The 15,085-nt window shown below is 40.2% G+C and overlaps 1 protein-coding gene across 2 annotated transcripts in view; it reads left to right on the top strand.

The window, feature by feature from the left end:
• The window catches only part of vps13b (vacuolar protein sorting 13 homolog B), a 298,354-nt gene that overhangs the window by 229,365 nt on the left and 53,904 nt on the right, over positions 1-15,085 (top strand). For both annotated transcript variants that reach the window (XM_015003945.2, XM_015003947.2), the window contains exons 42-46: positions 5,691-5,887; positions 8,483-8,664; positions 9,855-10,075; positions 10,172-10,303; positions 14,639-14,800. In XM_015003945.2, coding sequence (XP_014859431.2) covers positions 5,691-5,887; positions 8,483-8,664; positions 9,855-10,075; positions 10,172-10,303; positions 14,639-14,800 — 894 coding nt within the window. The remainder of the gene's footprint in view (positions 1-5,690; positions 5,888-8,482; positions 8,665-9,854; positions 10,076-10,171; positions 10,304-14,638; positions 14,801-15,085) is intronic.

Genomic DNA, 15,085 nt, shown 5'->3' with positions numbered 1-15,085 from the left:
TAATAGTACAATTTTTTTCCCTTCATAAGTGTTATAATATTGTCTTAAAGCTTTCCTACATCCCAGATTTACCTCATTTGACTTTCTGTAAACCAGTCATTACTGAGCCTCCTTTTTTTCTTTTTTAAATTATTAAAGGTCTAAAATGACCAAATAGAGTCTATAAAATTCCACACACAGCAGTAGCCAGGCTTTTCCTCCGCTGGAACCTCACGTATCTAACATGTTGTCTGTGCAGAGAGGGAACCTGAAGAGAAAAGAGACAGCGCTCTGAATTTCTCAGGCCTATAAAGTTACAACATAGCCATTTAGAAGTGGAAACTGATAGTTGTGAAGAAATGGAAACTGTAAAGGTAGGGAAAGAGACGTAATGTATAATAAAGAGAGAGGAAATTAGCATTAAACTGTCTGATCATTCTCTGTCATTTAGACAGAATGTTTGGATGATTTATAAGTGGAGTCAGGGGGATTGAACTCCTGAGCAGCTAAATAGACTCTGACATTTTTATACCACTCAGCCTCCTTGTCACCTGTTTTCTGTTTTTGTCATTCCCGACACGACACGGCCTCTCCTCCTTTGTTGTAGCTCTTCTCTCAGTCGAGTGTAATAGATGAGCAAGAGAGGGGCTAAATGGGGGCAGCAAGGGGGGTTCACTCCTTGCCTTGCTGCTTGCTCGTCCCCAGAGCAGATCATATTAACATTTTATAAAATCAAGATTTCCTGCATTTAAATACTTGTGGTTTCCCAACTGGTTCCAGTATCTCAAAGGGGAAATTCAAACCACCTTTCATTACTCAAAGTGAAATTGCTGGCCGTGCTGGTTTTTTTGTATACAGTACAAAGGGAGCGATATCATAAACGTTGGCTTGTTGGGGTTCAGCTAAGAACCGGCAGGTTTCCACCTGCAGAGAGAGTACTGGAGTTCTCCAAGTGGTGAGGAAATCAGCCCGATCCCACCATGGGGGGAACAGAGGAGGAGACGCTAAAAAGAGAGGAACAACCTAACTTCATAAAATAAGCGCAATGTACATTCTGTTCTCAATTAGATTACCTTTTACCCACATCAGCTTTGTTCTGTGTGCAAATAGGTTAATGTCATCATCCACTTGCTGTTCAACAAAGTTTCCAAATTGCTCTGACTTTTTCAGACAAACCTCACACCATCCGCTCCCCCGCTGCTGATTTTATGCATGACAGTGTTAGGATTGCCTTTCATGTGCCAACGAGGCTCTGTTGCTATGGAGGCCCTGCTGGCCTGAGACAGATGCCATAAAAATGTCCTGCGATGATCGAGCAACCTGCAGCTACAGCCATTTCTCAAGCTGCTTTGTTTGTCATGTTTTTTGTTATATACACAGTTATACACAGTTATACAACCACATTTGCTGCTTACAACGCACCTTTTTTTTATTATTGATGTGTGCTTTTATGCCATTTGTAGAGAGAGTTTTGGATCGGATGTCAGGTGGTGTGATCTGTCGCTTCAGAAAAACACGTTGAATCAGAACGAGCGAGACGCTATTATAGCCAAGATAACTATTATTTTTGAAGGATGGTGCTCGAGCAGACCTGCATTAGTCCCAACTAATGCACTATAAAAATAAAAGACTTTCCATGTGGTTAATTTGATCTTGGAGTTTCTACACCTCATCCACCAAAAACTCTGTTTCTTTTCCAGTTTCCAGTTTGGCTTTAAGTAGGAAAAAAACAACCAAAATAATAGCTCAAAGATCTCAGCGTGGCCTTATTCCTGATTTTCCACACTGATTAATGTTAATGTATATCAGCCCATATGAGACAGCATAGCAGGAGTCATATTCAGAACAATTTTCATTGCATTTGCTGAATAAACATTTGCTCAAGACAATGTCAATTCAATTTGTCTTCGAGCTGATAAGAAGTAGCTCGCTGTGGATTCTTTTTTTTTCCCCGGCATATAGGCATCAGCGAAATAACATAATAGCGGTGTTGATATTGTTAATAAAAATAATGACACACGACGCCGTGCTTGTCAGCAACCATGGCCTCTGAGTGAGCTGAGGGAGTCTTCAATTGCAGAAACATTTTTTTTGAAAATTTAGCAGCAATCACACTTTGGCCAAGCCCAGAACCCTGAAATAATTTTTTTCTGTTGTGTATTTGCTTTAGAGTGCCTGCCTTGAGTTAACCTTCTGAGAAACTGCAATCACTCAAACAGATCCAGAAAAATAAATCTTCGCCGAGTGGTAGGCTGCAGTTTTTTCCTAAACAGACCTGGGTGTCAGGAATGAAAAGATTTATGCGAGCTGCCAACACTTCTGAATCCAAAAATATTTGTAAGCAGTTTGGACTATTTAAATACTTAAAAATTCCTCAACACGGTGCTCAAGGCCTTTGAACCGCCCGTCCGAAAATGAGGCCCAAAACATTCGGCACATCATTTCGACTGATATTTTGCCCAAGGCCGAGCTGCCAGGCTCACTTTGTTGAATGTTTGAGGAAAACACAGATTGGACTCATCCAGCTGGGGGAATGTCAGCTATTCAGACTTGCATATTGTTTTTCAGATAAGGTACACACACAATCAGGCAGAGGAAGCTGACACTGCCCACGCTGCATCATGTACTTGCATACAAACGCACACCTGTGTATACACACATGATTTCCTTTGTCTCTCCCAGAACTGGAAAAGTCCTGCTCTTAGATATACAATCCATTGGACTTTTGACAGGTGTGCTCACCTCCCCGAACCTTTTCCGTCTCCTGACCAGCAATGAATTGGTTGTCATTCATCTTGACTTTCTCTCCATAGCCAGAACTGCAATTGGACGGGAACATGACGCACATTCAGCTGCGCACACGTACCCCCCTCTACCGTATATGCCTCAGATATCCATTTCTGTATGCCGTCATGTGTATAGGATATCACAGGTGCAGAGAAAGAGCACGTATGGTGTTTTAGCAAACCGGCTCTGGGAGTTCTCAAAAGGGATTCGGTGAGTTTCCGCTCTGGTTGCTCGGCGTTGGGATTGCGGGTGCACAACTCTGTCAGGTACAATTAGGAAGAGTTGATTCTAGGAAAACCTGTGCGACAGTTCATACATGATGTAAGCTTCCAGTTACCTCATTCGCCTGACAAATGGACACACACACACACACATTAGTATCTGTGTGTTGAACATTCCCAAGAGTTTGGTAGTTGTCCAAGGAGCTGTACACCTGTGGTGAACAATTCACTTGTTGACCCACATGCACACATGTATTCATGATTTTCCGCCTGCTGTTCTTCAGGTGTGTTCTCAGGAGTGCTCTGCCACTTTTCATCCATCAGTAGCAAAGTGTAGTGCAGGCGGTCAAGGGGAATGTGAGAAGCTGGTTTAGTTCTCACAGCAGAACGGGACAGATTTCTGTTCGTTTTGGCATGGCGCCCTACGATTCATCACATCTTCTTTAAAGGAACGCATGAGCAGAAGCTGTTGTTATTCAGTGTGAAAACCAGCCACAGCTTTTCAGCACTGATGATTGTCATACGCTTGACAAGCATTAGGCATCTGGCCATGTGCTGTTATGGTGGAGATGAGTTGCAGTCCTACTGTGCTGGTGGTCTTCTGTCATTTCATGACAAGATTAGAAAGTTGTAGGTAGTCTTTTTTTGTCTGATTAAGGCAAAAATCAAGGTTGTAATTGAAGCAACTCTAATGACGTTTCTTTTAAAACTCGCAGTGAGAGCAGAACAAGTGTTTCAGCTGGGTGATATTGAGGCAGGGTGCTGTAAAAAGCAAAAAAAAAAAAAAAAGAAGCAATGGCTTATTGCATTTTTTATGTTCTGTGTTCAGTGACTGCCAGTCAGAGGTGATCGATGTCCAGTCAATCTTTCCTATATACAAAACCAGAATGTTTAAATAACTATCCACTTTAAATGTGATTAGATTTAAAGGTAGATAAGAGAGATGGAGAGAGTAGAAGTCAGCTTTCGTCCCAATTGGACTAGCCTTGTAAAAACCAGTCTCTTGCTCTCCACTATACTTCTTCCAGAAGGTCTGGACTCTCTGATATTTAGAAATTATTGCTTGCTGGAATCTGGACTCAATCAATTGGATCTGATTTTGGAGAAAAAAATGTTTTTGGTGTTCCCTCACAATTACCAAATATTGCTTGTTGCAATATTGCCAGTCTATTCTGTATACAGTCACAAATGTCCATTTAAAATGTAAAATATATACACATTACAAGTCTCAGTGAAAACGTGTTTATATATTCTTAACTCTTTTAACTCTTTGGTGCAGAAAACTAATTGAAAACCGTTTTATTCACTGCATGTTTGTCTGTGTAAGGCTGAGCTGGAACTGCACATGAAAACAACCCTTTATTAACCATTCAGACCAACACAACAGAGAACAATCAAAACTGTCGGATGATTTATTACCCCACGATAACACAGAAATAGTCCAAACAGTTTGGATGTATTTTTTCCATCTCTATTCTCAGGAAAAAAATATAAAACTTCAAATATTTCACGACGACATATTAACATACATGGATAAACCTTATGAAACCCTTATATTATAGGAGAACGTTTGGTGGCCACCGTAAGAAAGGCTTTCAGTATTCAATTGTGCCGCATGAACTGATCAGAAGAGAACTCAAAAGCTTTGCGAGGAAATGCAAAAGAAAAAACAAATCCTCCATGTCCCTCATGGGGCTCCATATGATACCTGTAAGCTGTCAGCATATGTTTCCTAATCTGGATATTAGAAAAGCTATCTGCTGCATATAAGATATTATCAGCTATATTGTCATTCTAAAAGTCTTCACCTGTTAGAGTCTTAAAAGCATCTGTTTGAGGTTTTGAAGCCCACTGCAGTTTTTATTAATCACTGTGTAACTGCAAGAGTCCAAGAAAATCACTTGTTCCTGATGAGTAACAATGGTTCCACTAAAGATTGTTATAGAAATCTGTTTGTTTGAAATGAGCAATTTGGTCCGAGTCCTAATTTTCCCTAAACCATGATTGTTTAGTAGACATAGCAAGGGTGCAGATGAAAACATCTGTGCGATTAACTGGTGTAAAAGTATTGAATTTAGTTCTCTGGCAATCTGATGATAAATGACAGACTTTAGGTAGGAAGAGTAACACTTTGAATGTGTGTTGGGTGTTAAACATTTAGATTTATCACTGACTCTAGAACTGGGATGGTTGTTGAAGAACAAAAGAAAGTCACAGTCTCTCATCTTTGTGTGCTCCAAAAACGAATATCTGAATCTCTAAACTGTCCATTTAAATGTTGTTGTTTTTTTTGTTTGGAAGGCAAAAGGGAACAGGAGGAACTATGATTGACCATCATGCTTAAGTGATTATGTGTTCTGCTCATATAATGGATGTTGAAATCTAGTCAAAACCATTGAGTGAGCAACTCATGATATGACAGAGCAGTTTTCCAGACAGCAGCCGTTGTTTGGTACAGGGACACTCCTTTTCCACATTCTACTGAAGTTCTTCATTAAATTGGGAATTCTTTTTTATTATTATTTCATGAAAGGTAGTGCCGAGAAGGATAAGACATTTAAAATAATATTTATTCACACAATAAAGTTAACCACAGACCAGATTCCAATCTCTCGACATAAACAGAAAACGAAGCCTCTAAATAAGATGCATATGTAAAAGTTACTTTTGGAAGTCGTGTAAATGACTGTGTCATTTTTTTAGGTACCATGCAGTCTGGAGTACTGGGACGAGCTCCAGCAGGCCTTTGTCCCATACAGGGAGTTCAGCCTGTCAGAAAGCTGTTCCTGCCAGCTGCAGCTGCCCAGCCTCAGCCTCACTGATCAGCAGAAGGAGCTGGTGGCCTCAGACCTCTGGAGGATCGTGCTCAACCACAATGGAGAAGGAGGAGATGAGCAGAGGTGAGGCACACTTCTGTTTTACCAGAAAAGTTGTGACACCTGCTGGAAAACACGTTCAGGAACCCGAACGGGCTCCAAAGCTCATTGGTTGTACAGGCCTATGAGGTCTGCTTGGAACACAGCGTTGCCTTTAATAATCAAATCAGGACCAACCAGAACCAGGGTGTCAAATATTGTCAAGCTTAAAGTTTCACTATCTAACATTTAAGAAATAATGTTTCTTCCATATGTTAAAACTGTCACCATGTTGTAACAGTATAATATTACACAGATAATTTTTAAAAGATCAACCTCCTCCACTTCCTCCCAGTGCTTGTATTCTGGTCTGCAAAAGTGCATCTGGTCAAAAACAACCAATCAGAGCCAGAAGGAGTGTGTCAATCAACCTCCTCTATGCTGCTAAATGTGCAGGATACAGGAAAAACAATTTTACTGTTCCAGGAATACTGTCGTCAGATGCTATGCTAACTAGCCTTAGCATTCATGGCAGACATTGCTGAAGGGGAGCAGCTGTGATTGACAGTGCTAAGACCCTCCTCCTGGCTCTGATTGGTCATTTCTGACTGAGTGGTGGATTCCTGCAGCTAATACTGGGAGAAGGCAGAGAAACTCAATTTTTTCACATATCTATCTTACACTATCACAGCTTTTATGATAATTTTAACAAATATGTAAAAAAAACATATATTTTTTTCATGAAAGTTACCTACTGCTTAATGGTTTTGTAATATTGTGAGATTTCATGGCTCCAGATCTTGTTACACCCCGCCGGTAGAAGCAGGAGGAGATGAGACTAGAAAAGGGTTGCATTAGAGCACAAACATATTTACTATATGCACATCTAGTTGATTTTAAATGCATACACAACCTTATTGGAACATGCATCAGGTATGTGTGTGGAACTGAAGTCTCCATTCCCATCGGGTGTGAGGAAAAACAGAGGCAGAGTGCTCCCAGACTGCAGAGCACAAAGATCGAAAATGTGTCCCTCGCCCCACATCTGGTGTGCAGGAGCAGGGAGCGGGCTTGGAAGGCGTTCAGATAGGCCTAATGAGATTTCCCAGCACACCAAGTGCCTGTCAGGGCCCATCCGGATTCCTTCCTGCTTACCTTGAGTGTATCTAATCGAGGGGAAGCTCAGGGGAAGCACGAGTCAAACCCCCTTCAGGTTGGCCAGTGAGCCATTAGGCCGTTCTTAGCCCAGTTTGGGCCGGGCCTGGTCTGACCAAACTCTAACACTTCACAGAGCGTGCGCTGACTTCATTCTTCTCGCTGCCACTGGTTTCTCTACTCGTCTCCCCTGTGTCTCCCTTCGCCTTCTGTTACGTCTCTGGGGTTTAGACAATTTTCTGAAATATGTTGGTCTGCCATTTTCCCCTCCGTTTTTTTTTATTTTATTTAAATTTTTTTATCTTCATTCTTTTTTATTTCTTTTTCCATTTTTGCTTCCTTTTGGGATTTAGAGAAACGTTTTGTGGAAAAATAAGCACCAAGCCCCACATTCTATGGGATTTAGACAACTTCAGAAAAGAAAAAAAATATCTAAAAGAAGAAATAGAACTCTCTTAAGCACCATACAGTAAAACAAACATCTGTATTTCATTACAATCATACCCCAAACACTACATTTCCTTTATGTTTAAATTATTTGTCTTTTTTGATCAAAACTGATTCCACTTTCCTTACTCTCTCATTTCATCTGCCATACTTTAGTTTCCACCAGAAAAATAACTTGGCTGGCCCGCCAACTGGAAGTAATGAAAATTGTCAACATATGATGGTTATCTTTTTAAGGAGCGCTCCGTCGGACCCGCATTTTTCACTTCTTGAGAGTTTTCCTCTCAAAGTGGATCATGGTAGCAGCAAATTATAGAACAAATGGTCATTCGTTTCAATTACTTCCAGTTCAACATCATCAACCATGACGTGCAATTAATGTCCACCGAGGGCTTTTCCTGGAAACTGTGGCTGTAATAACTTACCTAATGGCCCTGGACAGTGAGGAGGCCCTCTCTGCAGTATTGTCTCCTTCATTCCAGGTCTCCTGAAAAGTCCTGGTGTTTGTCTCAGAATGGATTTATGCCACTGTTTCACACAATTTTTTGAAAGATGTATGAATGTTATTTTTTCCATCTTCTTTTACTGAATGAACCAATATTTACATTGGTTCATCCAATGTAAACAGATAGATAGATAGATAGATAGATAGATAGATAGATAGATAGATAGATAGATAGATAGATAGATAGATAGATAGATAGATAGATAGATATTAGTCTTTTGGAAAAATCTTGTACAGTTTCAATATAAAGTCTTACCAAATATTTTTGGTCTAGTTTCTAGTGCAGTCAAAATGAGAAAAAAATTAACTTAAAAGTAACTTTTCAGCAAGATGTAGGATCTTTGATAATTCCTTAATATTGATTCCACTGCTGCTTAGAAAATGTTTGGTGATAAATGAAAGAATCTGCAAGTTGAACTGGTACTTCTTTTATCAATACTGTGGAGTTATGTACTTAAAACAATCTTCATGTTGATTATTAGCGTCGTCATCGTTACGATGAGCTCTTCTATTGAAGCATTTCTCTCCTCCAGTTCAGACAGTGAGTGTGGCTCCCAGCTCCCGTGCGATCAGCTGGTGTCCCCCATTGCGCTGGCAGCCTGCACCCGTGTGGACTCCTGTTTTGCTCCCTGGTTCGTCCCGTCGTTGGGTGTGTCTTTGCAGTTAGCGCAGCTGGAAGTTCGCCTCTGCCACCACCTGGAGCAGCTGGGAACAGGTAGGCTCCAACAAACAGCAACAAGGTCTCATATGTCACCTGAAAATGAGCCCTAAGTGTACAAATCTGTGGAGAGATTTGCTTTCACAACCTGTTGGTCACTTAGACTTTATTTCCTGAATTAAAGTTTAAAACAGTCTGCAGCAGGGGAGTGCTTTCCTGAAGTATTTCCGCCTGTTGAGCTTTTTACATGTTGTCATCTTCCAACCAGAAACATTAAACTATCATGCTGTCAGCAGCATGCTTGGCAGATTTTTTTTTTTCTTATCTGGAAAACAAAGCTGTCAGGAAAATGGATGGAGAAAAAGTTTTTTTCCAAGGATCCTGGTACACTTGATATCGGGGCTGAAGTAGAGACCGTTACGCTAAACATGTTGTGATTTAAATAAAAGTCAAAGTCCATATATAAATACAAATAAGTATCTGTGGCAATACTTGAAAACTGATGTGTATGGACGTCCTCCATACAATCTGAATGAGCTTGAGCTTTTTTGCAGAGAAAATGGGAAGAAATTTTCAACCTCTGTATTTTCAAAGCTGGGAGAGACTTACTGCAAATGACTTACAGCTGTAATTTTAGTGAAGGGTGATTCTTCAGTGTTCACCCAGGAAAGAGATCTAAATGACAGACAGTACCAAACTTACTTTGCAATAAGTTTTGTAAAACATAATATATTTAACTTTATTTGAAAAGGCCTCCCCTGCTTGTGTTGTTTTGTCACATAACATTTCAATAACATTTGTGTTTGGAACGTGACAAAATATCGAAAGAAGTTCAAAGGGAAGTTCAAAGGGCATGAATACATATATATATATATATATATATATATATATATATATATATATATATATATATATTTTATTTTATTTTATTTTTTTTTTTCTTTTAATCACATAGATTCCAATCTGCTGACAAGGAAAACAAATCTAAAAACATTACTGGTATTCTAGAGTATGATTCCTTGAGGTTGCAGAGAATAAATCCAAATCTAACGTACCTGTGGAGAACCAAGACCCATTCCGTTCCCCCAGAGTACAACCTTTCAAGTTTGAGTCTCGATGGGTAGTCAGTCCAACTCATACACATTTTTATTTATTTGGTGACATGTAAATATTAGTCATTAATTTATGAACTATTGGCATACTTGTGTTTGATCATCTTTATTTAGAAATGTATTTCCTTCATCCAGTTCCATCAAGGAAACTTCATCCCTTCCTGCCAGACAGGAAGTTACCTCAAGAACAGGAGTTCATGGTGATTGGTTCTCGGGAGCCACAGGTGTTTTTGCGCCAGTGGAACAACGGACCTCGTCACTGTCAGGAGATGAGCTTTTCCACCCGGCTGAACTGCAGACTGCTGGAGTACCGAAACCTAACCCACCTGCAGCTGCTCCAGTCCTGTGCACTGCAGGTTGGCTCACCAAAACTCTGCTTCCACGTTTTAATTGTTCTGCTAAAAATGAAGATTTACTGATTTGAAACTTAATTTGATGTATCCTTTTTTTAGGGACAGGCCACTGCCATCAGCTGCCCCCAGAACAGCTCTTTAGCTGTCAATGTGTTTGTGGATCCCATGTTTCTCAATATCAGCCAGTATGCCATCCATACTGTGGACACTGCACTGCTCAGCTGGCAACAGGTACACTTCACAAATCTAGAGATCTACGGCTGATTCATGTAGATTTTATCTACACAATTAAAAGTGTTTAAAATGGGGTGAAGTACAATTGAGACAGTCATGGGTCTAACAGATTCCCACTAACATTTATTCTGTAGGAAAATGTTCCAGACACACAACCTGCCAAGTTTCACTCTGTTCATCATCTTTACAGAAATCTGCCATGAATTTGTTCTCTCTGTCAGCTCACCAGAAGCCCCCAAATTTCCCTCTTTGTCAGGAGCTCATGCATCACACCTTCGCTGCTATGGTTCACCGAAATACCAAAACCTCCTGTTCTCATCTTCTAATCTGCTCTCATAATTTAGACCATTTCTGCATTTCAAAGCCTTGGAGAAATGTAATGCTCATCTAATTTGCTTTGTCCACTATGTTTGTCTTGAAACAAGGTAGCAAAAGACTGGAATACCTAGTGTAAGCAGTGCGCACCAGATGGGGGCTTTGAAAGATAAACATTTGTTACATTTATTAAAACATTTCAGAAATTAAAAAACACAAATTCATTGTCCAACCTTGCAGCACCCAGTCAGTCACTCAGCTGTGGCTCTTTTGCCTCTTTTCATTTTCAATCAATATTACAGCTTATAAATCTAAGAAACAATTAATTACCAAAAGTAAAATAGCCATTTTTTGACTTAGCTTGCCATTGCTGCATAAGGATGTTTGTCTAAAGTGATTAAATAATCACTGATTTGTTATTTCTTGTTCAAAGTTAATTCTCAACTGTATCCCTTATTGATTCAGGTGGTGGAATCCCTCAGAAAGCCAGGGAAACGTTTGCTTTATGTCTGTTTTTTTATAAACAACTCCACTGGGAGTTGTTTATAACAACTATTAAGAGAGAGCATTACAAATCACTCAAAAATGTGCGCACAATCAGAGAATATGGTAAAAGCCTGCCTTTTGTCCCAGATGAAATATGAGTTAATTTGACAAACAGAGCGGATTCCATGAGACTGGTTCAGGTTGTACGCCAGCGGCAATAAAGTTTTCAGAAGGGAATTGCCTTTCTGTTTGGTGTAAATTGTGACTAAGAGGATACCAGTGTTTGGTCCTCATCATTTCCCAGATCTCAGCTCTCAGCACTGTTTCTGGTAGCCAGGATACTTGTGTGTGAAGTGATGCCCACAAAAACATGGTAAAACTTGAGTGGTGACACCTGCCAAGACTTCATCTGGGCCTGGTTCCCCACCCAGATGTTTGTTCTCTGTACACACTTCCACCAACTCATACACACTTACACACGCACACACAGAGGCTTTAGATCCCATATCATGGCTCTGCTTTGCGTAGCTGTGCTGACTCATATACTGGCCTCTGGAGACTCGAGGTTCTCTCATGATTTTACATGCATGTAGAAACTCAGTGCCAGGTGAAGGAAAGAACAAAAAAAAAAAACAATAGCTGGTGTTTTTCTAAAAACAGCTGTGATCTTTTACCTGTGGAAAATAAAATTAAATAAGCTGTATAAAAATACACCATGAAATGATTGCTCTGGCTCGTGGTTTATTACTTTGGTTTTCACTCCGGGACATCACTGAAGCCTGACTGACTGTTTACCGACTTGTCAGGTTTGATCCGTGGCGTCATCATAGCACAAGTCATTGTTCCCTATTTACGCCAGTTATTTAAGTCATAAATAAAACTTAAGGCTGTTGCTAATGATAAAGTAAAAGGCCATTTGGGGCTCATTTTGAGTGTGTGGCGCATTTTGCAGCATACTATTTTTGTTGAAATAAAGGCTAGCCTCCAGCACTGACACAGTCCCCACTAATCTCTGATACATAAATTGCAGCTGTAAAAAAGATGAAGCCAGTTTTACTCTTTCTGACGATCTGAAAAAAAGAAAGAAGCTGAATTACTATATACTGTGTTGGCCAATCTATTTTTAAGCGGAAATAAGTAAAAATGTTTAATTTCATAAGAGTTTTTGTTTATTCTGTTGTTGCTGTGACATCTTGTATGGGTACAGCTCAGCAGAAACAACATGCACAATGTGAATTGATGAGGACCATTTCTTTTAAATAAATGGTCCATTTATTTATTCAGTAGTAGTCAGACATGATAAAAGTCTTTGTCTTACAAAGATACTTTTTTTTTTTTTTTGCAATAATTCTCCTGTTTCTCTGGGTCAAGGCTGACAGGCAGGGTGGTTGAGGAGCCACCGGGGGGGCCAGCACTGAAACAAAGCAGATTCCTCAATTAAAATCTGGCTGCAACCTTACAACCCAGGCATAGTCGTAACAGACCCACTACAAACAGAAGAGATGGCTCTCTTCCAGAGGGATTGCAATAAATAGCCATAAAACCCAGATTTTTATGATCCGAACACACGATCACTTAGCAATGTTCCATATGTCGGCGATACACGGCTCTTGGTTCTCAAATAAAATTGGTTTCCATAATTTTGCACGAGCCAAATTCTTGTTGTCAACATCGATTTACGATTCACACCATAACATCACAGCACAAGGCTGACCTGTACCAGTGCTGTAACCTTTGATTTCTCACTCGGATGGAGGACAGAACGATTAGGTTCAGAGGTTTTGCAAAATGCTACAGATTTTTCCTTCTTTTTTTTTTGTCTTATTTTGATTTTTTTTTTTTTGCTTCATGTCCTCAGACTCAGTGGCCTCATCCTCCCTCAACCCCCAATCCCTTAGGCTCCCATGCCTCCATTTTCAACTGTTCGTCCCGAGTGCCGGCCTCAGTCTTTGCTCCCTCCAGTTCCTAACTCAAGGGAAGTGGCTTTGGTGGACAGCCACACAATAGCCCAGTAGTGTTTCAACAATGTGCTTTTCTCACAGAACAGTCACAGGCTGTTCCATATGCAACCGAGACAGCAGGAATTTTCCCTCTTGATAATTTTATTGCTTTATTTTATTTTTCTCTGTTCTTCCCATGCTTCATTAATTCTGTTTTTCTTTGCAACTGGACAGAAAAGAACACAGATCTTGAGTTTCTGGCCCTAGCAGAGTTATGTCCTACTTGGGCCATTTTTTGACGAGCGTATCGACGGTAGATCGGAATTGGGTTGAGTTTCTCATTTACGGTATTTCCGTATCATCCACAGCGTCGTTTTTTTTGTTGTTTTTTTTTACATGCATCTTGTAAGGCGACCATTGTTTGCAATCAGTTTTCCAGACATTTTACTGAACCTTTCCATTTTTATAAGGGCCATACAGCTAGGGGTTGGAGTCTGGATGGATTAGAGTAACGAGTAGTAGGACAGTGTCTGAAGAAGAAGCTGTCATCTTGTGCTCTTTACAAGATTTATGAGACAAGTGTTTAGGTTTCTTCGTATTAGTGTTTATCCCCTTTAAGCTCCTACATACTTAAGGAGTGAGTATGATTATAAAAAGAAGCTTTCTGATAAGTGTATCACATTAGCTTGTGAATCGGGGCAGAAAGACGATACGGTCTCAGAGTGGGCTTAGCAATGGCATCTTAAGATGGCAGCAGGAAGTTTGTAAATCGCAGTGTCACATTCAAAAGTAGGCACAGATAGTGTTTCCACAATAAAACTGGAAATGCCTTTAAACCCGCTGCTGCAGCTGTCCCTTCTATATTTTACTCTCCGACTCTCATGCACACACACACATCTATCATCACTTGTTCTTTAAGTGGTGTAAACTTTCCCATCCGTTTTCAATCTAATCAACCACCCCAGGATCCTGAACGTGCTTGGCAGTCAGACTCTGAGATTTTACTGCCAGCTTCTCTTAACCATCTCTGCTTTTCTCTTCAGAAACGAGCTAGCCAGATTACTGTATTCTTTGTTAGCATATTTGGGTAATTATCGAGAAGCCGTGTGAGCTACGTTGGTGTGTCGGGAGCGGAGCGAGAGGGACCCTCATCAGGTCACTGGAGTCTTGAGTAGGAGCTCAAATAACAGCTACAATCTAAGTCATATGGGGCGCCGTTGTTTGGTGTTATTTAATCCGGGAGAGTTGACACACACTGTTCTCTTCTTGTTGCATCTGTGTTTTAATAGCAAGACAGTGAGTTCTCCTTTTTGCATGCAAGTTAACAAATGAGGCCCAAATGAGCCTGTTTAAGGCTTTCTGTGAGAGGGTTTCTTTATAAAACGCACTTTAGCAGTGGATGTTGTTTACCAACATAATACCAACATAATACCAACAATGTAAATGGGAAAAAATATTACAAAAGTCATTTTTCATGTAGGCTTGTGACAAAATGCGAACACATTTAAGGGCATCTGGATTATGTTTTGCTGCCGACATTCTTTATCCTTTGCAATTCCTACTCCAATCTCTCATATCTTTTTGTCCTCAGAATGGGAACCAAGACGCAGAGGAGCTGCTGTACAGTCACTATATGATCTGCAATGACACAAATGAGACGCTGCGCTTTGGCCAGGTGGACACAGATGAGAACGTACTGCTGGCCAGCCTCCACAGCCACCAGTACAGCTGGAGGTCCCACAAGTCTGCTCAGGTAGTGCACTCATTTCCACAACAATTCCAAAATAGTGTAGAGGATGGAAGAAGGTTTCTGATGGTTCACATCAGAGTGGTTTTGATTAGTTTCTTATTTTTAGCAAAAGAATCACAATAGATCGAATGCAATTGAATTTCAGATTCTAAATTATAAACATACGATTGGATTTGATTCAAAATCTGAAAGTTTAACTTTGAAATCACATAAAATTGTTTCCTTGGTTACCTGAAACAATTCAGAATTCCTGTATGGATCCTATGTGAATGTTCAACAGGATTTACA

The sequence above is a fragment of the Poecilia mexicana genome, unplaced genomic scaffold, assembly GCF_051168715.1.
Source record: "Poecilia mexicana isolate PSO_F unplaced genomic scaffold, ASM5116871v1 scaffold_6, whole genome shotgun sequence".
NCBI classification, from domain to species: domain Eukaryota; kingdom Metazoa; phylum Chordata; class Actinopteri; order Cyprinodontiformes; family Poeciliidae; genus Poecilia; species Poecilia mexicana.
The sequence above is the reverse complement of the archived record's forward strand: the minus strand, read 5'-3'. Positions and strand labels throughout refer to the sequence as shown.